The sequence below is a fragment of the Juglans microcarpa x Juglans regia genome, chromosome 4D (genome assembly GCF_004785595.1).
Source record: "Juglans microcarpa x Juglans regia isolate MS1-56 chromosome 4D, Jm3101_v1.0, whole genome shotgun sequence".
Lineage (NCBI taxonomy): Eukaryota > Viridiplantae > Streptophyta > Magnoliopsida > Fagales > Juglandaceae > Juglans > Juglans microcarpa x Juglans regia.
Window position 1 is genome coordinate 22506666 of NC_054600.1, and position 25152 is coordinate 22531817.

The window sequence follows — 25152 nt, forward strand, 5'->3', positions numbered from 1 at the left end:
TCATTTTTTTTTTGGTCCATTATATAAAGGTTACGTGCAATCTTTGTATTAATTTCTCATCCCAAAAAGAGCAAAAACGGAATCTTCTTCTTCATCCAGTAAATTTAGGTTTTGTTTGGATGTTGAGTTGAGATGAATTGAGTTTTTTATGAATAATAGTGAGTTGAGATGGTGTAATGAGTTTTGTGAGATCCACCTAAGATAAGTTTGGATGTTAATATGAGTTTAGATGTATTTATGAAAAGTTGAAAAAAGTTATGAGTCTCGTGTATAAAGAGGTATTGAGTTGAAAAATGTTATGAATCTCATGTGTAAAAAAGTCTTGAGTTGAATGATCTTTAATGATTTGGAAGTATGTTTAGATGTTGGATTAGACTTAAATTTGAATTCAATTCAAATGAGCTCAGTTGTTGTTCCAAACATAACTTCGTTTTACCAATTTTGAACTTGGATTACGAATTTGTTCAGTTTTCTCTTGTGACAAGTGAAACAGTAGACTCTTGCGATGAATTTTGTATTCTCAAGAGATTTAGAATAATCCCAATATTAATAAAATTCTATGATCATGTTGGATGGCACCGTAAATTCAGGGCCTATTATTTTTGTCTTCTTAAGGGTCCATACTTCGGCATTTTATGCTCTCACTCTCAGATTGCAAAACAATTAGATGGACCCCAGTAATCTGTCATGAAACACGTGGTGCTTGCCCATTTGTGGGCCTAGTGATCTGGCCCTACTGCCTATTGTATCATCCATATATAGTTATTTGTTTTTTCTTTTTTTTTCCGAAAGAAAAAACAAAGATATCTGCCATTTTGTCATATGTTATTCAGTGTAAAAATACTCTCGTAGGACGTACTGAAAAGAGACCAATCAATTCTTGACGAAGGAGAGGCCACTTGTCAGCAAGCAAGCCTCTCCAAGAGTCGAGCAAAACCATGCCCCAGATGGCTCTTCTGAAATCATCGTTAACCTTCTCACCCTATGGCAAATTCGCAATTCCTCCTAAACCGACAACAACCGCATGGTCCCTACTAAAAAAGCCTCGTCTTTCTTCTTCCTTCCTTCTTCACAGTTCTATGCTCAGAAGACTGCTTCTCTCTTCCTCCATCCATCGCTTTCTTTCCCCCCAACTAAATTACTATCATTTCCTACCCCATATCCTTTTGCTTTTACGTACTTTTCCCCACTTACTTGGCCTTTCCCGTACATTTTCGCTCGACCCATTTCCTCCCTCAAGTTGCTGGCCATGGCTGAACGACCCTCGACACCAGAATCGCATTCTCACAAGTACACGAATCGTCTGGCTGCGGAGCACAGTCCCTATCTTCTTCAGCATGCCCATAACCCTGTATGTGGGATTTATTTTTTTTTTTATTTTTATTTTTTTATGATTTGATTAATTAATTTTGCTTTGTGCTCAGAGGTAGGAAAAGGAAAAAGGATTTATTACATAAGAACTGTGCTCAATTGAGCCTAATGATGTTCTTTTTTGGCTTGGTTGAGATTGGCTTTCCATAATTTCGAATTCGTTAGCGTTTGAGATAAGATAATTGTTTTTGCATCTCTTTTCCTTTGTTTTATCAGCACCCAAACGGGGATAAGTGGATTGCATTGTTTTGAATTTTTTGAATTTCGTAGAAGCTGTGGTTTTGTTCTGTAACACGATCTAACTATGATGTGAAGGTTGATTGGTACCCGTGGGGTGAGGAAGCTTTTGCTGAAGCGCGAAAGAGAGACGTTCCCATCTTCTTGTCAAGTAAATTATCTTCTTTATTAGTGATAACCGTGCTCTATTCACTTATGATATCGGATGGATTGGACTAAAGTTTGATTCATTGTATTAATTGATCGTTGATGACGACTGACGCTCTTTCATTCGAAGTTGGATATAGCACTTGTCATTGGTTAGAATCTCAGCCCACTTTTGGAGTTTTATATACCTACTAACTAATATTGTCGAATGATTGCCGTGGACTAATTATTTCTTGCGAAAAAATCCAAAAGGTGTCATGTTATGGAGGTGGAATCTTTTGAAGATGAAGGGGTTGCCAAATTGTTGAATGATTGGTTTGTCAGTATTAAGGTGTGATGAGATTTAATTTCGCAGCAATTGCATGTTTCTTTTCTTACTTGCTTTGATCCCAAGGATTCCATTTCTGAATTGATCAATTTTGTAAGTTCGAATATTTCATTACAATATCACTTTTGAAGTATTGTCATGTTTTTCTTCCTCCTGCGAGTCTTACATTTCAGTGCAACAGGTAGATCGGGAAGAGCGACCTGATGTTGATAAGGTGAATGAGTGATCTTATCACTGCATTTTTCGGTGAAGATATCTTCATTATTGTCCATTAGTCATTCTTTACTATTTTTCGTTCTCTACCTGATATTCTTTCTTGTTCAATAATTTTTCGCTAGTCTGGCATACCCAAGGCCAGGGTAAGATTGGGTTGGGATTATATTCAAGTGTCATAAGTATAGAAAAGACAGCAGCTGAATTACATTCTCATGCAGTTTTTACTTTCACTGTTGCTCTTGGATTTTTGGGTGGATGTATCTTATTGAGGTCTTTTATGAATTTTATTTATAGTTTTGGGCTGAAAGAATTGTTTCGCTTTCCAGGTATACATGACTTACGTTCAGGCTCTGTACGGTGGTGGAGGTTGGCCACTTAGTGTCTTTCTTTCACCTGATTTGAAACCGTTAATGGGCGGAACTTACTTTCCACCAAATGACAAGTACGGGAGACCGGGATTTAAGACCATACTTAGGTGAGAATACAACAGCCCTCGAGATTTGTCATCTTCTCACTCCCCATGCCTTTCGCGGTGCTGGTGACCGATAATTTATTATTTTGAGTTCCATTTAGTAACATTCTTTATCGCAACAACGAGAAAATTTTGCTTTTTTAAAAGTAAATTTGTGTTTTTTTCTTTTGCACTTCACTTTATCATTTTAATGTGCTGTTTCAGAAAGGTGAAAGATGCTTGGGATGTCAAGAGGGATATTCTTGTTAAGAGTGGAGCCTTTGCTATTGAGCAGCTGGCAGAAGCATTATCAGCTAATGCAAGTCCTAATAAATTGCCTGATGGGCTACCACAAAATGCGCTCCGTTTGTGTGCAGATCAAGTATGATTTACTCAGAATGAGATCTTGTTTTTGCTTATTCTATGACTGAGGTGTTAATTAATTGGGTTGGTAGAGCTGGGCTTTTATTTTACTGTGAGTTTGTTGTCTGTCTTAAGGTGTTGATTACAGGCGCAGGCGCACTATAAATTATGAGTTTTCAAAGTTGGTAAAAAATGTCTTCTGCATCCAACCATCCTGCTAGTGCTGGGAAAAAAAAAAAAAAAAGCGGCGATGAAGAATAAGCCTGCTCGTTACTCTCTCTCTAAAACATATGCTCAAAAGGGAATGTTTTGTAAACATATTGATGATTTTTTTTGGAAGAATTACACTTTACCCCCTTCAAGTTACCACTCTTTTTGCAATTTGACCATCAAACTAACAAAGTTTTTCTCTCCCCCCCCCCCCCCCCCCCCCCCCCCTCCCCAAAAAAAAAAAAAATTTGAAATATAAGTGACCATATACTCCCTCGTTACTAGATGGATGAGAAATAGGTGACGTGAGACAGTCTTAATAGTTGGATTTTTAAAGAAAGGGGCAAATTGCCTCCAATTTGAAGCATAGGTTGCAATTTAACCCATCATTAAAATCTAACTGTTAGATGGACAAAAAATATGCGATGTGACACGATTGCAGCACTTCCATCTTGAAGGAGGAGAAAAATTGCAAAGTGGGTGATAAAATTACAACTTTGATAGTTTGGTGGTCATATTGCAAAAGGTGTAGTAGATTGAGGGTAAAGTGCAACTTTTCCTTTTTTTTACTCAGAAAACATATTTATGAGATTTTACCTTCTCAGATTATTTGACCTTAGCATTTGTGTTGCTTTTATGTTTTTTCGTTCCTGGATTGATACTTATTTCGTTGAAACATGCCTCTTATTTCATTTCTATAATAGCTTTCCACAAGCTATGATTCGAAGTTTGGTGGTTTTGGATCTGCCCCAAAGTTTCCCAGACCGGTTGAAATCCAGTTGATGCTTTATTGGTCCAAAAAATTGGAGGAAACTGGGAAGTTGCATGAAGCAAGTGAAGCTTTAAAAAAAGTTTTCTTCAGCTTGCAATGCATGGCAAGGGGGGCATCCATGATCATGTTGGAGGTGGCTTTCACAGATATAGCGTGGATGAGTGCTGGCATGGTCAGTTTTTCTTTAGAGCTATTTTTTACCACAAACTAAGTTGGACCCTAATTGATAGGCCATATACTGTATTGTCTGCTAGAAAGATTGTGTTGTCTGTTTATTTCTGTCAACTCATTTTTTGTTGGATAAATTGATAATAAATTGGTTTTTGTTGTAATGAAAGACCCCTGTATTCTCTCCTCTTTCTGGGTTGTTGTGATGGAGTTGTTGAGACATAAGTGTTTTCTTGCAGTTCCCCACTTCGAAAAAATGCTGTACGACCAAGGACAGCTTGCTAATGTTTATTCAGATGCGTTTTCTATCACCAAAGACTACTACTTTTCATTTGTGGCTCGGGATATTCTTGATTATTTGAGGAGAGACATGATCGGGCAAGAAGGTGAGATTTTTTCAGCAGAGGATGCTGACAGTTCCGAATATGAAGGTGATGCTAGAAAAAAGGAAGGAGCCTTCTACATATGGACCAGCCAAGAGGTTTGTTTTGCACCCTCATTTTTTTTATAAGTAAACAATTTTATTGAATAATGATAGGAATAGCCGGAGTACAAGATGATATACAAAGGTATGCCCTATCTATGTTGAAGCAATAGAGACAAGAAAGTCATGAAAGTCGAGGCCATTAAAGTCTACAATTGTGGCCCATGTACATAGAGTTCTAGTAAACAAAGCTCTTAATTCCTCTATTGTGCGCTCCTTGTCTTCGAACATCCGTTCATTGCGCTCCTGCCATAGACACCACATAATACATATCGGGATCATCTTCCACACAAGTTTGATTTGTTGAATGCCTCTCAAATTTGTCCAACTTGCCAATAGTGTAGCCACTGTAGCGGGCATAACCCAAGCTACCTATAATCTGCGGAACACTTCATTCCATAACACTCTAGTAGTCTCATAGTGTAGTAATAGATCCACCGTCTCCTTGGCTTTCTTACACATGCAGCACCAATCCACTATAATCACCCTGCTTTTTCCCAAGTTATTTGTTGTCAGGATCTTACCCAAGGAAGTTATCCACATGAAAAATGCCGCTTTAAGAGACGCCTTTATGTCGCCAAATTCTTCTTCATGGAAACTGATTATTCGGCGAGTGTGTGAGAGACTTATAGAAAGAGTGAACCGAGAATTTACCTTTGCCTACAGGTGTCCACCACAACACATCAGCTTGTTGGTTGCTCGGTTTTATGGAATACAGTAGGCTGAAAAAATCCTCAAAGCTGCCCACTTCCCAATCTTGGGCCGCCCTACTGAAATTGATGTTCCATTGGACTTGTTCCTCCGATATCTCTATGAGATCAGCCACTGAAGCTTCTTTTCACATGCCACCCAGAACACAGAAGGAAATATTTTCTTTAGAGCACTATTTCCACACCATATGTCGCTCCAGGATTTAATCCTAGTGCCCTCGCCCAGAACGAATCTTGTGTGTCGAGTAAAGACCCCCCATCTTCATCTAATGTGCTTCCAAACTCCATGGACCATGAGCCCCACACACCTCCTAGTACACCAACCCCCCTCCCAAAAAAAAAAAAAACCTCTGTATTTGTACTCAATCACCGACTTTGATAGTGCTTCTGGTTCCATATTATATGTCCACAACCATTTTCCAAGTAACGTCTGATTAAAAACTCATATTTCTAATACCCAACCCACTAGAGGAGATTGAGGAGCATACATTGTCCCAACTGAATAGATGGAATTTGAATTCATCTCCCACTCCACTCCACAAGAAATCATGCTGAAGTTTTTCAATCCGAAACACTACATTTGCAGGAATAGGCAATAGAGACAGGAAGTAAGTAGGTAAATTAGACAACGTACTCTTAATTAAGGTAATTCTGCCACCCTTCGAGAGATACCGTCTCTTCCAACCTGCCAATCTCTACTTTTTCTTCTCGATCATCGTGTCCCATATTGGAATAGCTCTTGAGGCAGCCCCCAACGGGAGGCCAAGGTATTCCATGGGGAGAGAGAATCTTACATCCCAACGTGCTAGCCAACTGCCTTATGTTGTTAACACTTCTAACTGGCACCATTTCTGCTTTGTCAAAATTCACTTTCAAACCGGATACTGCTTCAAAACAGAGTAGGAGGGCCTTCAGTGCCTGAACCTGGTTTTGGTCTGCCTCACAAAAGATTAATGTATCATCTACGAACAACAAATGAGAAATATCAATAGTACCCCTATTGGGGCCACCAATCAGGAAACCCGCCATAAAGCCATTAATAACCAGTGCCGAAATCATTTTGCTAATCGCCTCCATGACAAGGACAAAGAAGAGGAGACAACGAGTACTCTTGTCGTAAGCCTCGGGTGCTGCTAAAAAAACCAACTGGACTGCCGTTTATCAAAACTGAAAAATTTTGCCGTTGATATACACCATCTGATCCATGACCACCATCTCTCTCCAAATCTGCACCTCCCAAGTAGGTATAGTAAGAAGTTCCAGTTAACATGGTCATAGGCCTTCTCCATATCCAACTTGCAAAGGATCCCTGAAGTGCTAGGTTTTAGTCTACTTTCCAGATATCATTGGTGGTAAGAACTGCATCTAGGATTTGTCTACCCCTTACAAATGCATTTTGAGGTTTTGTAACAATCTCCCCAATACCTCCCCTTGGCAATTTGCAAGCACCTTGGAGATTATTTTGTATACCCCATTCACCAGGCCAATGGGTCGAAACTCCTTTACCTTTGATGCCCCAACCTTCTTAGGTATCAATGCAATAAAAGTAGTATTAAGGTTTTTCTCAAATTTTCCAGCCGAGAACAATTCTTGGAACACCTTCATTAGATCCTCCTTCACTATTTCCCAGCATGTTTGAAAGAAGCCCATAGAAAAACCCTCATTTCCTCATTATCTTGGTATAAAGCATGTTGCAACTTTATCTCAAATGCTGAGATATGGATATATAAATTCTTGTGCATGACATATACTGCGCTTTATAACTCTTTCCAAGACTGCCTTCTAGACTGCTATCATTTCCTTGATTACATCTATCATGTATTTAATGAGAATATGGACTCCATCTAATACATCTTTTGTCTGTCCTCTGTTCTCCCCGCTTAAAAGGCTGAAAATGAAATAACTGCTTTCCAATGTAGCATTTAGGTGCATTACTGATCTTCTTTTTTTTCTTTTTTTTTTTTTGTGTGTTTTATTCGTTTGTAATTTTTCTTGGTTGTATATCTCTATATAGCAGCATGACAGTAGAAAAATTAATGGATGCCCAAACTTCTATTCTAATATTTTGGTGGTTGCTTAAATTATGAAAAAAAAAACGTATGTTGGTGGTTGCTTATGCACCTTCCTGAGTCTATATATCTTATGTTCAATATAGATGCAATATGGAGTCAATGGTATTTTAGAAAAGAATGTCAAGCTCTATTTGAATTTTTGCCAAATTTTGTCTGAAATTTCTAAATCTCAAGGTTATATACATCTGTGAATTTATTTTATTTTATTTTTGTTAAGAGATTAGTGGTTATTCTCTCAGTTTTGATACTATTTTTTTGGCTGTGTTTAGGTTGATGACATACTTGGAGAGCATGCAACTGTTTTCAAGAACCATTACTATGTAAAGCCTTCGGGTAACTGTGACCTTTCTAGAATGAGTGATCCTCATCATGAATTCAAGGGAAAGAATGTGCTCATTGAGAGACAAAACTCAGCTGAAATGGCATCAAAAGTTGGCATGCCCGTTGATAAATATCTTGATATTTTGGGTGAATGTAGGCGAAAGCTTTTTGAAGTAAGATCAAGTCGACCAAGACCACATTTGGATGATAAGGTATTATCTGTTAAAACAATGACTTATTTTGTCAAGGAAATGATCCACTGCTTTTAGATATCTTTTTAATTTAATTATTATTATGCACTCTTTTAACAACTCAGGTACTTGCTAGGTAATCGTATCATGGAATGGACTGGCAATATCATCATTTGCAAGGGCTTCTAAAATTCTGAAGGGTGAGGAGGAGGGGACCAAATTCTACTTCCCTGTTGTTGGCTGTGATGTAAGATTTTACTACTTTTGGCTTAACTTTAGGGACACTTCCTTATAAAATACTTTAATTATTTGGAGGAACGTGCTCTAGTTGTAGTACTTATGCCTGTTGATAAATTTTGCTCATTAGGTTTGAATAGTTTCCACTTTATATCAGGTGCTTTTAGAGTTTCTGAGCGTTGGAATTTAATAGTATGATTGAATTAACCTTGAAATTTTAGCATAATATTGGCTGTGAATGAAGAGTTTCTTTTTCTGTTGAACTTTGTCTCATTTTAGCCACTGGGGCCAGACTCTTGAACTCGGCCAACAAAGGGCAGTTTTCTGGGAGCTTTTTGTATCTAATCATTATGTTTTCTGGAAAGTACATTAAACGTTTAATATGGGTTTTCTTTTTGTGATCGTTAGGACTTATATGAGATATGTACTTGCTATGCCTTGCATTGTGCATTAAGACTACAAAAGCCCCTTCATGGTTAGGCTCAGGCCTTCTTAAACATTCCCAATAACTTGGTGACTGCTACTCATGGCGGCATCTAGTACATAGAAGTAAGATTTACCGGTTCAGATTTATTTACATGGGAGGAAAGTCTCATAAGTTGTATAATTTAGAACTCCAGAGGGTGGCATCATGATTTGTGGTATTATCCTATTTTGTCTAGTGTTATTTCTATTTTCTTGATTCTGTTGTTTACTATTGATAAGTTATGTTACTCCAAACTTGCTATTGTCTTGATTGGTATAGTCATCTCTTTTAGATTATTATGCCAATCCAGTTCTGTAATTCCAGCTCCAGGAGTACATGGATGTTGCTGAGAAGGCAGCATCTTTTATCAGGAGGCAACTCTACAATGAGCAAACGCACAGGCTACAACACAGCTTTAGGAATGGCCCATCTAAAGCGCCTGGATTCTTGGATGATTATGCTTTTCTAATTTCGGGTTTGCTGGATCTTTTTGAATTTGGTGGTGGGATTGAATGGCTACTTTGGGCAATTGAACTGCAAGACACCCAGGCAAGAACTGATTTCCAACAAAGTTCTTTTTCGGGTTCTAGTAGCCACCATTTCCATTCCGTGGGCTTGACTCGGGTTTATTTTTATTTTTATTTTTTGGCCAGGATAAATTATTTCTTGATAGAGAGGGAGGAGGCTATTTCAATACCCCAGGGGAAGACCCTTCTATTCTCCTCCGTGTGAAGGAAGATAATGATGGGGCTGAGCCCTCTGGGAACTCGGTTTCTGCAATTAATCTTGTAAGATTGTGCTCCTTGGTTGCAGGTACTAGGACTGATTGTTACAGGCAGAACGCTGAACATCTTCTGGTAAGCTGTTGCCTTTATCGGCAAGATCAAGTTTAGCCTTAAAATTGTTCTTTCCCTTTGGTTATTGACTTATTGTTTGTCTGATACAGGCAGTCTTTGAGGCGAGACTGAAAGATATGGCTATGGCAGTCCCTCTGATGTGTTGTGCAGCGGACATGGTCACTGTTCCCTCTCGAAAGCAAGTTGTCTTGGTTGGCCATAAGCATTCTGTCGAGTTTGAAAACATGCTAGTTGCAGCTCACGCATCATATGATCCCAATAAAACCGTGAGCGATAAAATGCTATTTTCTCAAGCCTACATCTCCATTTTATCTCCTAATTTACCAAGCAACGTCATGATTCTAATGGTGCAATTTCATAACAGGTTATTCACATAGACCCCTCCAACAAGAAGGAGAAGGAATTTTGGGAGGAACACAACAGCAATATTGCCCTCATGGCAAAGAATAATTTTGTTGCCGATAAAGTGGTTGCTCTCGTGTGCCAAGACTTTACTTGCAGTGCCCCAGTAGCAGATCCTGAATCTCTCAAGGCGCTGTTGTACCAAAAATCATCATCTTCTGCTTCAATTGGCACCAGTAAATAACTTCAGTTAAATACTTAGTGATATGTTTATTAACATGGAATCATCTTTGGCTGGAAACTCAGTGGCAGCATGGCAAGTCAAATTGATGGTCGTTTTGTACGTAAACTAATATAAGATAGATGGCAAATAAGTTTACAGCTATGCCCCAGTGGAGAGGTTGAATATGTATCTTGCTTTTGTTAAAATGGTACATGAACCATATGCACAAAGTTTTGAATTCAGTATCGCTACCTATTCTCTCATCTGCTTCAAGGATGAGCTCGTTAAGAGAATTCCAAGTTCTCCAACAAAGATTCCACTTAAATAAAATGTAATAATAGACCTAACATATGTCAACAAGATAACAAATTCACTGGGTACAGCGTCTTGTTCCTTGAATGCACAGAACCAACAACATAATAGTTACATTTGGATGTCGAGATGATCTGATAATCTGTGAATAGTAGTGAAAAAGTAATGAATAGTAGTGAAGTAGTATGAGGGATCTGAGATCACAAATCACCTCACTAACCAAATAATGACTTGAGAAATAGTGATTTTTATAATACAATCATGCTGGGGTTAAGTTAAGATACTCCATGACACTTGCAAAAAAAAAAACAAGGCTCTATGCAAAAACAAATGCCATAAAAATTAGTCGGTGCTTTTATTTCAAGCATATAACGGGCGGCAAGAAAAAGGGAACTTCATTTGGAATCGACAAACTATGTCACAGCACAACACTGAGAGTTTTTGTCATAAGATATCGCATCCCTATCTAACTAGTGCAAAATGCATACCCGGTAACTTTCTTCATGGCCAGACAACACCTACTAAATTGGAAACACAAAAGCGGGCAACCATGACATGCATCAAATTTGAAGTCAAGATTTTACAAGTTTCCCACCCCACATACCTTCTAAGACTGAATTATAACATCCAAAAGATCCGTCTTTTCCCAATACACATTTCGCAGTTCAGGAACACCATCTTGAAATTTGATCACAAACTTATCCAGGAAGCACTTCTCGCCAGGTAGTATGAAAGTCGACAGGGACATATCATTCTTAACCAAACCCTTGGCTATCAAAATCTGAATAACTGAACATCTAGGTATAATCCTCTTCTCCAAGCTGAAAAATAGAACTGTAGGATTTCTAGCAATGTCTGTTAATGAACTCCCCATTTTGTTCACAAGGAAGTCCATTGCTTTTGTGATCTTCTTATCAGATAAAAGCATACAATTTGGATGCCTTTTAAAGGCTAAGAGAGCAACGTCTTTTGACCAACCCCATCTCTTATAAAGCTCCAACTTCGATTCCAACTTTGGTCTACTCATCCTCAATAACACTTGGATTGCATGAACGAAAACCGTTTTGGAGGGATCATATCCCATTTCCTTCACCTCGTGGATAGCCTCAGCAAACCTAGTATCCTTAACAAACGCTGTAGAAGGATAATTAGTTACCAAGAAAGAGATTGTGGATTGAGGCATTCCAACTTGTCTCAAAAGTGCTATATTGGGAACCATATTATGTATACAAACAACCCACCGTGAGCGCTTGAAAACGGTAACAACTTTCTCGTCAAGAATAAGTACACTCTTGAGGAAATCATAACAGGGTATAAGATGTCTCTCCAAGCTCCTTCTTAACAGAGCAGGGTTTAGAGAGAGGATCCTAGAGAGGTCCGACCTTGAAGCCCCCATAGAACGGAAAAACTCAATCTTGGGCAAAAGGGTCTTCTCGGGATTAGATAAAAGCAGCTGCGGTTCTATCCTGACAAGCCGGGAGATTTGGGTATTGGTGAACCCATTCTCTTTGAGGAGATTAAGCACTGAGTCTGGTTTCTCCGGAGTTCGAAATCGTACCCTCTGGGATGCTAAAATAGCAGATTTTGTGGACAACCCACAACAGTTTATGAAGTAAGACACCGCAAAAGAATGCTCTTTTTCTTCTAGTTTTTCATTAGATTCAGATAAACCGACTGAAGCAAATGATTTGCCAATAAAGAAACCATTTTTCAGAAGAAACCCCAAATTGGTCCTCCTGTGTTTGCCTAGTAATAGATGTCTTGAACAGAGATAACCAAACATTATCGACTCACCAAGTTTTCATCAATCACCTTCAATCGGGTTTCCTCAATAGTTTGATTAATCCTTCAGAGAAGCCAGGCCTCTAAACTATTCTCCATGCGCTTCGAATCTGCGGGGCACTAGAGCTCCATACAGAAATAAAAATTAAAAAAAAAAAAAAAATACTATTTATTGGCAACTGAAATACGTTTCTTGAGCATGCCAATGGAGATAAAAATTAGAGTCAGTCTGTGAGGGACTGCTTTGATTATCGTACAATTGGAGGGGGAGCGCCTTTGATAAACATAAACCTAGTGTGCCACTGTGCCGTTTAGGTTGTCACGAACGAAAAGCATAACAGGATGGTTTCTATGAAAATTAAATAGAATATTATTATTATTTTAAATTTAAAAATAAAAATTAAATTATTTATTATATTTTATATAAAAATTTAAAAAATTATAATGACTCTTCTAACTCTTTGACTAATGACATTCCCGAACGTGTACCGTTTTTTGTTTTAATTTTTTACACGAATTACGGATTTGATAGAAGCTTCAGCTTGTAGTTGTACCCAATAAAAGGTCAGGCATATTTAATATCTAGGTCAAATGAATTTATCCTTAATCTATTTAATTTCATATCAAATTATAAGAATGATGGTATAAAAGATTAAAAATATTAATTGTACACGTTATGTGTATATTTTCTTTTTTTTTGTTATGATTTTCTTTTCTTTTTTTATATTAAACAGAGTGTATTGTATCGGATCAATTCATCCAATCCGAATAGTGAAATAGGTCAAACAAAACACGTCGAGTCAAGTAGGGAAATAATTAAAAAGATCTATAACATTTCTTACCATATACTATTCTTGTTTAGAAAATTCGTGATTCCAAATATAGTTAGTGAGAAGTTCTTCTTGAATAAATTCATAGTGCTGGTGACTTGAAACTTTCTTGTAAAGAAAATGGCTCGATTTGCATTGATTGTTAAATCTCAATCAATCTCGTATCATCTCATTATTATATTTTTTTTTAAATTTTCACACAAAATACAATAAATAATTCAATTTTTTCAAATTTTAAAACAATAATAATATTTTATTCAATTTTTAATTTTTATCTCATCTCAACTCACTATTCAAACCTAACCTTAGCATGCTAATCTTAGGGCTGTATAGAAACTGATGCCACCGACCAAATCGACACGAACCGACCGGCTGCGTTAGGAACCAGCCGGATCTGGTGGAGAACCGGTCTGCGTGCGGTGGCAATTTGAAGAAACCGACGTTCAACAATTCGTTCTGGTTTGAAGCTGAACCGAACCATTGAACCAACCAATATGATAAGACCTTTTTTTTCTTTTTAATATACCCTTATCGAAACGATGTCGTTCCTAAGTTTAAGTAGAACAGCGTCGTTTTGGTGAATAAGTATTACAACAAATATGTGTACGATGATGTTTGGCATTAAATTAAATGGTGTCGTTTTATTAAGAACGTAAGAAAAAAAAAAGTCTGAAACAACGTCGTTCCACTTAAACTTAAGTAGAACGACGTTGTTTTGAGAAGAGTCTTGGTCTTCCCCATCCTCATCTTCTCGAATCCAATCTCTACAACTCTCTCTCTCTCTCTCTCTCCTCTGTAACTCTCTCTCTCTCTCAATCTCTCTATTATTCTCTCAATAGATAATTGCGGAAATCGATGCCGATCGAGAACCGCCTCGATCGGTTTCCTCCTCCCCATCAACCGGTTACGGTCAGTGCCTCCCCCATTTTTTCAGACATCGGTCAGTATCGGTTTTGCTCGAAAACCATGCCGACAACATTGGTTTTCACCCCTAGCTAATCTCATGCAATTCCTTAAAAAAGAAAAAGGCAGACCTTAAAGATTGAGATTCAAGCCTTGTTTGATTATATAGATGAGATGAGATGAGATGAGAGATGAAAGTTAAAAGTTTCATAAAATATTATTTTTATTTTAAAATTTGAAAAAGTTAAATTATTTTTTGTTTGAGAGTTTGAAAAAATTGTAATAATTAAATAAAATGAGATAGTTTGTAAAAACAAATCAAACTTCAATCTGAAGCTAGCGAAACTTTTTTGCCTCAACTGTAAGAAAATATACTAAACTGTTTCTATTTACCAGGAAAAAGAAAATAAAAAAAAAAACACAATACTATCATGGAAATAAATCTTCTTGTGAAGGAAGTTAAATGGGATTAAAATCTTCATTTCAAATTTATTTGTAATTTATCAAAACTAATTTGTCATATTTTACTATTTTAAATATGATGTCATGTATTCCTAAATTGATATAAAACAATAATTATTTTCATAACCTTTTTGTATTATAAAAAACATTCATGACTGTATTACTATCATGAAGTTCTCACAAATTTTAGGATTAGTCCCCTCAAATTCATGTCCTAAGCAATTGCAAACGAATAATGATACACACAATACATTTTATAACACATACTTTAAAGTGAAGATATTTTTATAAACTGATGCTACTTTTATAAGGTATTTTACAAAAAATATCATTCATTTTAGAAAAAAGCTAAACTCAGTCACCTCGTGTAAGCACAAGGGAAATGCACCTGATGTGGTAAAATGAAAAAAAAATGGAAATGCACCATTTGACTCCCAAACATTTCTCCCCCCTCCATTCAAGCTCTCCTTGGCCTACATCAGTTTCGTCTTCCCTCTCTGCATTTCTTTCCACTAAAGCCAGCTGCCTTGAGTCCTCCCTCCATCGAAGCCTCCCTCCCTCCCTCCATCATAATACGTTACAGTAACAACCCCACAAGAAAAAGTTGCAAGATTTTGAAATTTTGCTTCTCTCTCTTGAACGGTTTATAAAGGGAGCAACTTTAGATTTAAGAAAAAGAACCAAAAAAAAATTGCAACTTGCTGTTGCATCCATCCAAGTTAAGCTTGTATTTGTAGAACAATCCCATAGCTAGATATATGGATACAAATATTTCATGAATATCAATATGGATCATACGAAAAAAACCTTGCCAATGATTCTCCCATTTCTTTGATTCCTGCATTCAAATGAAAAGAGAAATAGCTTGTGAATGAACCTGGTCGGACGAAGAAGATTTGGGCGAGACGACGAAGAGACAGGTTTCAAAACAGAGGATTCATCTTGATCATTTACAGCTTGAGTCTTCTTTTGTGCAACCAGGACCAACGAGAAAACCGGGTCGTAATCCGATAACCCATCTTGATCACTTGTCTTGGAAGATATTTTCGTGCATTGGTCTCTTGGCTTTGAAGAAGAGATTTTCTTGGTCTTTTGGTTTTGGAACTGGTGGTAAGGTTTGGGATTGATAGGGCTTGGGATGCGCAGAAGATATCTCCTTTTCACTTTTGGATAACGATTTCACACAGTACTCAGTAGTTCTTTTTTTAATATTGACTGATGTGGCATTACAAGAATCAGTCGACTCCCCACCGCTTGCATCTCTCGACTGTGCGTAGAATAATTGTTCATTTTAAAACATGATTGTGTAATGTTTTGTGAAAACTAATGTGTGTATCATTTTAATCTCAAAAAACTGAATACTTGTGTTATTCTTGTGAGGATTCAAAGCACACCAATTTAAATAAATAAAACAAAAAAGATCAATTACGATCAAATATGTAGAATTTTGATAAGTTAAAAAAAAGAAAAAAAGAAAAAGAGTGGAAGTACAATTGAGATCACAGATCACCTCACCAACCAAACAATGACTTGAGAAATAGAGATTTTTATAATATAATCATGCTGGGGTTAAGCTAAGATACTCCATGACAGTTCAAAAAAAAAAGGCTCTATGCCATAAAAATCAGTCGGGAACTTCATTTGGAATCGACAAACTATGTCACAGCACAATACTCTTGAGTTTTTGTCATAAGAAATCGCATCCCTATCCAACTAGTGTAAAATGCATACCCAATAACTTATCTTTCTGATCAGACAACACCCAACTAAATTGGAAACACAAAAGCTGGCAACTCTGACATGCATCAAATTTGAAGTCAAGATTTTACAAGTTTCCCACCCCACATACCCTTCTAAGATTGAATTTTAACATCCAAAAGATCCTTCTTTTCCGTATACACATTTCGCAGTTCAGGAACACCATCTTGAAATTTGATCACAAACTTATCCAGGAAGCACCTCTCGCCAGGTAGTATGAAAGTCCCCAAGGACATATCATTCTTAACCAAACCCTTGGCTATCAAAATCTGAATAACTGAACATCTAGGCATAATCCTCTTCTCCAAGCTGAAAAATAGAACTTGAGGATTTCTAGCAATGTCTGCTGATGAACCCCCCATTTTGTTCACAAGGAAGTCCATTGCTTTTGTGATCTTCTTATCTGATAAAAGCATACAATTTGGATGCCTTTTAAAGGCTAAGAGAGCAACGTCTTTTGACCAACCCCATCTCTTATAAAGCTCCAACTTCGATTCCAACTTTGGTCCACTCATCCTCAATAACACTTGGATTGCATTAGCGAAAACCGTTTTGGAGGGATCATATCCCATTTCCTTCACCTCGTGGGTAGCCTCAGCAAACCTAGTATGCTTAACAATCGCTGTAGAAGGAAAATTAGTTACCAAGAAAGAGATTGTGGATTGAGGCACTCCAACTTGTCTCAAAAGTGCTATATTGGGAACGATATTATGCATACAAACAACCCATGGTGAGCGCTTGAAAACGGTAACAACTTTCTCGTCAAGAATAAGTACACTCTTCAGGAAATCATAACAGGGTATAAGATGTTTCTCCAAGCTCCTTCTTAACAGAGCAGGGTTTGAAGAGAGGATCCTAGAGAGGTCGGAGGTTGAAGCCCCCATAGAACGGAAAAACTCAATCTTGGGCAAAAGGGTCTTCTCAGGATTAGATAAAAGCAGCTGCGGTAATATACTGACAAGCCGGGAGATTTGGGTATTGGTGAACCCATTCTCTTTGAGGAGATTAAGCACTGAGTCTGGTTTCTCCGGAGTTCGAAATCGTACCCTCTGGGATGCTAAAATAGCAGATTTTGTGGACAATCCACAATAGTTTATGAAGTAAGACACCGCGAAAGAATGTTTTTTTTCTTCTAGTTTTTCATTAGATTCAGATAAACCGACTGAAGCAAATGATTTGCCAATAAAGAAACCATTTTTCAGAAGAAAACCCAAATTGGTCCTCCTGTGTTTGCCTAGTAATAGATGTCTCGAACAAAGATAACCAGACATTATCGACTCACCAAGTTTTCATCAATCACCTTCAATCGGGTTCCCTCGATAGTTTGATTAATCCTTCAGAGAAGCCAGGCCTCTGAACAATTCTCCATGCGCTTCGAATCTGCCGGGGGCGCTAGAGCTCCATACAGAAATAAAATTAAAAAAAAAAAAATCTATTTATTGGCAACTGAAATATGTTTCTTGACGGCACCAGACTGCTTTGATTATTCATTATCGTACAATTGGAGGGAGCGCCTTTGATAAACATAAACCTAGTGTGCCACTGTGCCGTTTAGGTTGTCACAAACGGAAAGGATACAAGGATGGTTTCTATGAAAATTAAATAGAATATTACTATTATTTTAAAGTTAAAAATAAAAATTAAATTATTTATTATAATTTATATAAAAATTTAAAAAAATTATAATAATTAAGTTGGATCTTAAATCAATCTCAATTCATTTCAACTCATCATTACAAGTTTTTCAAATTTTAATATAAAGTATAATAAATAATTCAACTTTTTTAAATCTTAAAATAATAATAATATTAAAAAATAATATTCTAACAATATTTTATTATCTCAACTCAACTCAATTTAATTTAATTCAACGTCCAAACGCAGGTTAACTGAGACGTTTCTAACTCTTTGACTAATGAAATTCATGAACATGTATAGTTTTTTGTTTGAGCAATGCTACGCCCAAATGGGGACTGCATTGTAAACATAGTTAATTTTGTCTTTAATTTTTTTAAAAATTACAATAATATCTTTATCAAAATGATACTTTTTTCCATTTAATGAAAAGCTTACACATGCAGTCTCCTAATGAGAAATGTAAATTAAAAACAAAATTAACTAGACTTGCAATATAATCTCCATTTAGAAACTGTACATAGCATTGCTCATTTTTATTTTAATTTTTTACACGAATTACGGATTTGATAGAAGCTTCAGCTTGTAGTTGTACCCAATAAAACGTCAAGCATATTTAATATCTAGGTCAAATGAATTTATCCTTATTCTATTTAATTTCATATCAAATTATAAGAATGATAGTATAAAAGATTAAAAATATTAATTGTACACGTTATGTATATTTTCCTATTTTTGTTATGATTTTTTTTTATATTAAACAGACTGTGTTGTATCGGATCAATCCATCCAATCCGAATAATGAAATGGGTCAAACAAAACACGTCGAGTGAAGTAGGAAAATAATTAAAAAGATCTATAACATTTCTTACCATATACCATTCTTGTTTACAAAATTCGTGATTCCAAATATAGTTAGTGACATATAGAAAATGGAAACGAATCACTGAGAAATTATTCTGCTTTTAGAATAAATTCGTAGTACTGGTAACTTGAAGCTTTCTTGTAAAGAAAATGGCTCGATTTGGATTAAGAGTTAAATCTCAATCAATTCCATCTCATCTCACTATTATTATTTTTTATAAATTTTCACACAAAATATAATAAATAATTTAATTTTTTCAAATTTTAAAACAATAATAATATTAAAAAATAATATTATAATAATATTTTATTCAATTTTTAACTTTCATCTTATCTTAACTCACTATCCAAACCTAACCTTAGCATGCTAATCTTAGGGATGTACAAAAACCGGCGCCACCGGCCGCCATCGACGAGAACCAATCGGTCGCCTCAGGAACCAGCCGGAACCGGTGGAAAACCGATCAACGTGCAGTGGCAATTTGAAGAAACCGACGTTCAACGGTTCGGTCCCAATTTGAAACTGAACCGAAAGATATAATAAAGCTTTTTTTTTTAATATACCCTTATCAAAACGACGCCGTTCTACTTAAACTAACGACGCCGTTCCACTTAAGTTTAAGTAGAACAACGTAGTTTTGGTTAATAAGTATTACAACAGACATGTGTACGACGTCGTTTGGCATTACACCAAATGACATCGTTTTATTAAGAACATAAGGAAAAAAAAAATCTGAAACGACATCATTCCACTTAAACTTAAACTTAAGTGGAATGGCGTCGTTTCGAGATGAGTCTTCGACTTCCCCAGCCTTTTCTTCCCGAATCCGATCTCTGCAACTCTCTCTCTCTCTCTCTCTCTCTCTCTCTTATTATTCTCTCAGTAGATAATCGCGGAAATCGACGCCTACCGAGAACTGCTTCTATCAGTTTTCTTCTCCCCATCGACCGGTTACGGTCAGTGCCTCCTCCATTTTTCAGACATCGGTCAGCATCGGTTTTGCCCAAAAACCATGTCAACAACATCGGTTTTCATCCCTAGCTAATCTCATGCAATTCCTTAAAAAAGAAAAAGGTAGACCTTAAAGATTGAGACTCAAGTCTTGTTTGATTACATAGATGAGATAAGATGAGAGATGAAAGTTAAAAGTTAAAAGTTTCATAAAATATTATTTTTTAATATTATTTTTATTTTAAAATTTGAAAAAGTTAAATTATTTTTTGTTTGTGAGTTTAAAAAAGTTGTAATAATTAAATAAGATGAGATAGTTTGTAAAAATAAATCAGACCTCGATCTGAAGCTAGTGAAACTTTTTAGCCGCAACTTTAAGAAAATATACTAAACTGTTTCTATTTACCAGGAAAAAGAAAAGAAAAAAAAAAAAACAATACTATCAGGGAAATAAATCTTCTTGTGAAGGAAGCAAAATGGGATTAAAATCTTCATTTCAAATTTATTTGTAATTTATCAAAACTAATTCGTCATATTTTACTATTTTAAATATGATGTCATGTATTCCTAAATTGATATAAAACTTATTTTCATAACCGTTTTGTATTATAAAAAACATTCATGACTGTATTACTGACAAATTGACGATCATGAAGTTCTCACAAATTTTAGGATCAGTCTCCTCAAATTCATGTCCTAAGCAATTGCAAACCAATAATTATACACACACAATATATTTTATAATATATTTCACAACATAATATAAAGTGATGTTACTTTTATAAGATATTTTATAAAAAATATCATTCATTTTAAAACATGATTGTGTAATGTTTTGTGAAAACTAACGTGTATCATTTTAATCTCAAAAAACTGAATACTTATGTTATTCTTGTGAGGATTCAAAGCATCACCAATTTAAATAAATAAAACAAAGAAGATCAATTACCATAAAATATGTAGAATTTTGATAAGTTAAAAAGAAAAAAAGAAAAAGAGTGGAAGTAGAATTGAGATCACAGATCACCTCACTAACCAAACAATGACTTGAGAAATAGAGATTTTTTAATATAATCATGCTGGGGTTAAGCTAAGATACTCCATGACACTTCAAAAAAAAAAGGCTCTATGCCATAAAAATCAGTCGGGAACTTCATTTGGAATCGACAAACTATGTCACAGCACAATACTCTTGAGTTTTTGTCATAAGAAATCGCATCCCTATCCATCTAGTGTAAAATGCATACCCAATAACTTATCTTTCTGATCAGACAACACCCAACTAAATTGGAAACACAAAAGCTGGCAACTATGACATGCATCAAATTTGAAGTCAAGATTTTACAAGTTTCCCACCCCACATACCCTTCTAAGATTGAATTTTAACATCCAAAAGATCCTTCTTTTCCGTATACACATTTCGCAGTTCAGGAACACCATCTCGAAATTTGATCACAAACTTATCCAGGAAGCACCTCTCGCCAGGTTGTATGAAAGTCGCCAGGGACATATCATTCTTAACCAAACCCTTGGCTATCAAAATCTGAATAACTGAACATCTAGGCATAATCCTCTTCTCCAAGCTGAAAAATAGAACTTGAGGATTTCTAGCAATGTCTGTTGATGAACCCCCCATTTTGTTCACAAGGAAATCCATTGCTTTTGTGATCTTCTTATCTGATAAAAGCATACAATTTGGATGCCTTTTAAAGGCTAAGAGAGCAACGTCTTTTGACCAACCCCATCTCTTATAAAGCTCCAACTTCGATTCCAACTTTGGTCCACTCATCCTCAATAACACTTGGATTGCATTAACGAAAACCGTTTTGGAGGGATCATATCCCATTTCCTTCACCTCGTGGATCGCCTCAGCAAACCTAGTATGCTTAACAAACGCTGTAGAAGGAAAATTAGTTACCAATAAAGAGATTGTGGATTGAAGCACTCCAACTTGTCTCAAAAGTGCTATGTTGGGAACCATATTATGCATACAAACAACCCATGGTGAGCGCTTGAAAACGGTAACAACTTTCTCGTCAAGAATAAGTACACTCTTCAGGAAATCATAACAGGGTATAAGATGTTTCTCCAAGCTCCTTCTTAACAGAGTAGGGTTTGAAGAGAGGATCCTAGAGAGGTCAGAGCTTGAAGCCCCCATAGAACGGAAAAACTCAATCTTGGGCAAAAGGGTCTTCTCGGGATTAGATAAAAGCAGCTGCGGTGCTATCCTGACAAGCCGGGAGATTTGGGTATTGGTGAACCCATTCTCTTTGAGGAGATTAAGCACTGAGTCTGGTTTCTCCGGAGTTCGAAATCGTACCCTCTGGGATGCTAAAATAGCAGATTTTGTGGACAACCCACAATAGTTTATGAAGTAAGACACCGCAAAAGAATGTTTTTTTTCTTCTAGTTTTTCATTAGATTCAGATAAACCGACGGAAGCAAATGATTTGCCAATAAAGAAACCATTTTTCAGAAGAAAACCCAAATTGGTCCTCCTGTGTTTGCCTAGTAATAGATGTCTTGAACAGAGATAACCAGACATTATCGACTCACCAAGTTTTCATCAATCACCTTCAATCGGGTTCCCTTTATAGTTTGATTAATCCTTCAGAGAAGCCAGGCCTCTGAACTATTCTCCATGCGCTTCGAACCTGCGGGGGGCGCTAGAGCTCCATATAAGAAATAAAATTAAAAAAAAAAAAAAAAATCCATTTATTGGCAACTGAAATATGTTTCTTGACGGCACCAGACTGCTTTGATTATTCATTATCGTACAATTGGAGGGAGCGCCCTTGATAAACATAAACCTAGTGTGCCACCGTGCCGTTTAGGTTGTCACAAACGGAAAGGATATGGTTTCTATGAAAATTAAATAGAATAATACTATTATTTTAAATTTGAAAATAAAAATTAAATTATTTATTATATTTTATATAAAATTTTAAAAAAATTATAATGTATTAGTTTGGATCTCAAACCCATCTCAATTCATCCCAACTGATCATTACAATTTTTTTTAAATTTCAATGCAAAATATAATAAAAATTCAACTTTTTTAAATCTTAAAATAATAATGATATTAAAAAATAATATTCTAATAATATTTTATCATTTCTACTCACTTCAACATCCAAATGCAGCTTAACTGAGATGTTTCTAACTCTTTTGACTAATGAAATTTCTGAACATGTATCGTTTTTTGTTTGAGCGATACTACGCCTAAATGGGAACTGCATTATAAGTATAGTTAATTTTGTTTTTAATTTTTTTCAAAATTACAATAATATCTTTATCAAAATGGTACTTTTTTTCCATTTAATGAAAAGTTTGCACATGCAGCCCCCTAATGAGAAATGTAAATTAAAAACAAAATTAACTAGACTTACAATATAATCTTCATTTAAAGACTGTACATAGCATTGCTCATTTTTGTTTTAATTTTTTACACGAATTACGGATTTGATAGAAGCATCAGCTTGTAGTTGTACCCAATAAAAGGTCAAGCATATTTAATATCTAGGTCAAATGAATTTATCCTTAACCTATTTAATTTCATATCAAATTATAAGAATGATAGTACAAAAGATTAAAAATATTAATTGTACACGTTATGTGTATATTTTCCTATTTTTGTTATGATTTTTTTTTATATTAAACAGACTGTGTTGTATCGGATCAATCCATCCAATCCGAATAATGAAATGGGTCAAACAAAACACGTCGAGTGAAGTAGGAAAATAATTAAAAAGATCTATAACATTTCTTACCATATACCATTCTTGTTTACAAAATTCGTGATTCCAAATATAGTTAGTGACATGTAGAAAATGGAAACGAATCACTGAGAAGTTATTCTGCTTTTAGAATAAATTCATGGTACTGGTGACTTGAAATTTTCTTGTAATGAAAATGGCTCGATTTGGATTAAGTGTTAAATCTCAATCAATTCCATCTCATCTCAGTATTGTTATTTTTTATAAATTTTCACACAAAATAATAAATAATTTAATTTTTTTTAATTTTAAAATAATAATATTATTAAAAAATAATTTTATAATAATTTTTATTTAATTTTTAACTTTCATCTCATCTCAACTCATTATCCAAATCTAACCTTAGCATGCTAATCTTAGGGATGTACAGAAACCGGCGCCATCAGCCGCCATCGAAGCGAACCAACCGGTCGCGTCAGGAACCAGCTGGAACCGGTGGAAAACCGGTCAACGTGCAGTGGCATTTGAAGAAACCGACGTTCAACGGTTCAGTCCTGGTTTGAAACTAAACCGAAAGATATAATAGAACTTTTTTTTTAATATACCATTATCGAAACGACGTCATTCCACTTAAGTTTAAGTAGAATGTCTTTTTGGTTAATAAGTATTACAACAGATATGTGTACGACGTCGTTTGGCATTAAACTAAACGGCATCGTTTTATTAAGAACGTAAGGGGAAAAAAAAAAGTCTGAAACGATATCGTTTCACTTAAACTTAAGTAGAATGGCATCGTTTCGAGATAAGTCTTCGTCTTCCCTAGCCTCTTCTTCCCGAATCCGATCTCTGCAACTATATATATATATATATATATATATATATATATATCTCTCTCTCAATCTCTCTCATTATTCTCTCAGTAGATAATCGCGGGAACAGATGCCGATCGAGAACCGCTTCTATCGATTTCCTCTTTCCCGATTACGGTCGGTTCCTTCCCCATTTTTTCAGAAGTCGGTCGGCATCGATTTTGCCCAAAAATCGCGCCGACAACGTCGGTTTTCACCCCTAGCTAATCTCATGCAATCCCTTAAAAAAAGAAAAAAAGCAAACCTTAAGGATTGAGATTCAAGTCTTGTTTGATTACATAAATGAGATGAGATGAAAGTTAAAAATTTCATAAAATATTATTTTTATTTTTAAATTTGAAAAAGTTAAATTATTTTTTATTTAAGATTTTGAAAAAATCTTAATAATTAAATGAGATGAGATTGTTTGTAAAAATAAAGAGAAACTCTACTTACAACTACCCTTACGGAATCCTGTGCAACCGGTGCTACTTTTCATGAAAAAATTATTTTTTTAAGTCATTATCATTTCGTTCGCTCTCTCTTTCTTTATCAAATTTTTTTTTTTTTTACCTTCTTCTTCCTCCCTCTGCATTTCTCTCCTCTGCACATGTTTATGTTTCGTGTACAACTTGTTCATGTCAGACGCTCTTTGTCTCCCCTTTTGCAATAGCACTGAAGAAGAAGAAGATACAGAGGATCTTCCAAAGCACACTATCTCAAATAAATTTCTAGCTGCAGCGGCCTCGCTACCTCAGTGCCCATAACCATACCCAAAACACACACTATCTCAAGAAGATGATTTTCTCGTGCCCAAAATACCCCATTTTGACTACATTCCTCCCCCTTACATTGGCCCATCTGCATCTGAGATCTTGGAGAAGCGCAAAGAGTACCTCAGCCCTTCTATATTGCACTTATACA

The 25152-nt window shown here is 35.8% G+C and overlaps 4 protein-coding genes across 4 annotated transcripts; 1 reads left to right on the plus strand and 3 right to left on the minus strand.

The window, feature by feature from the left end:
- Positions 1–942: 942 nt before the first annotated feature.
- Positions 943–10408, plus strand: LOC121259300 (spermatogenesis-associated protein 20). The gene is given in 16 exon segments (XM_041160838.1): positions 943–1351; positions 1687–1759; positions 1886–1907; positions 2008–2086; positions 2265–2297; positions 2626–2774; positions 2976–3132; positions 4028–4199; positions 4202–4267; positions 4503–4744; positions 7799–8062; positions 8178–8288; positions 9069–9293; positions 9398–9601; positions 9691–9867; positions 9966–10408. Coding segments are annotated over 16 exon segments (2523 nt in total). The 5' UTR covers positions 943–1024; the 3' UTR covers positions 10188–10408.
- A 662-nt stretch (positions 10409–11070) lies between these two features.
- LOC121259305 (transcription termination factor MTERF15, mitochondrial-like) lies at positions 11071–12302 on the minus strand. Its single transcript, XM_041160843.1, has one exon. It carries the CDS (start codon positions 12259–12261, stop codon positions 11086–11088), a length of 1176 nt encoding a protein of 391 aa, XP_041016777.1. The 5' UTR covers positions 12262–12302; the 3' UTR covers positions 11071–11085.
- A 4310-nt stretch (positions 12303–16612) lies between these two features.
- On the minus strand, positions 16613–17484 carry LOC121260218. Its single transcript, XM_041162055.1, has 2 exons — positions 16703–17484; positions 16613–16616 (listed from the first exon to the last, which is right to left on the minus strand). The coding sequence occupies exons 1-2, from the start codon at positions 17482–17484 to the stop codon at positions 16613–16615; spliced, it is 786 nt and encodes a 261-aa protein (XP_041017989.1).
- A 3205-nt stretch (positions 17485–20689) lies between these two features.
- On the minus strand, positions 20690–22362 carry LOC121259306 (transcription termination factor MTERF15, mitochondrial-like). The gene has a single exon (XM_041160844.1). It carries the CDS (start codon positions 22207–22209, stop codon positions 21034–21036), a length of 1176 nt encoding a protein of 391 aa, XP_041016778.1. The 5' UTR covers positions 22210–22362; the 3' UTR covers positions 20690–21033.
- Positions 22363–25152: the final 2790 nt, after the last annotated feature.

Excerpts from the sequence above, each read along its gene's own strand:
- LOC121260218 (XM_041162055.1), bottom strand. The coding sequence starts at position 17,484 with ATGTCTGGTTATCTTTGTTCGAGACATCTATTACTAGGCAAACACAGG.
- LOC121259305 (XM_041160843.1), bottom strand. The coding sequence starts at position 12,261 with ATGTTTGGTTATCTCTGTTCAAGACATCTATTACTAGGCAAACACAGG.
- LOC121259306 (XM_041160844.1), bottom strand. The coding sequence starts at position 22,209 with ATGTCTGGTTATCTCTGTTCAAGACATCTATTACTAGGCAAACACAGG.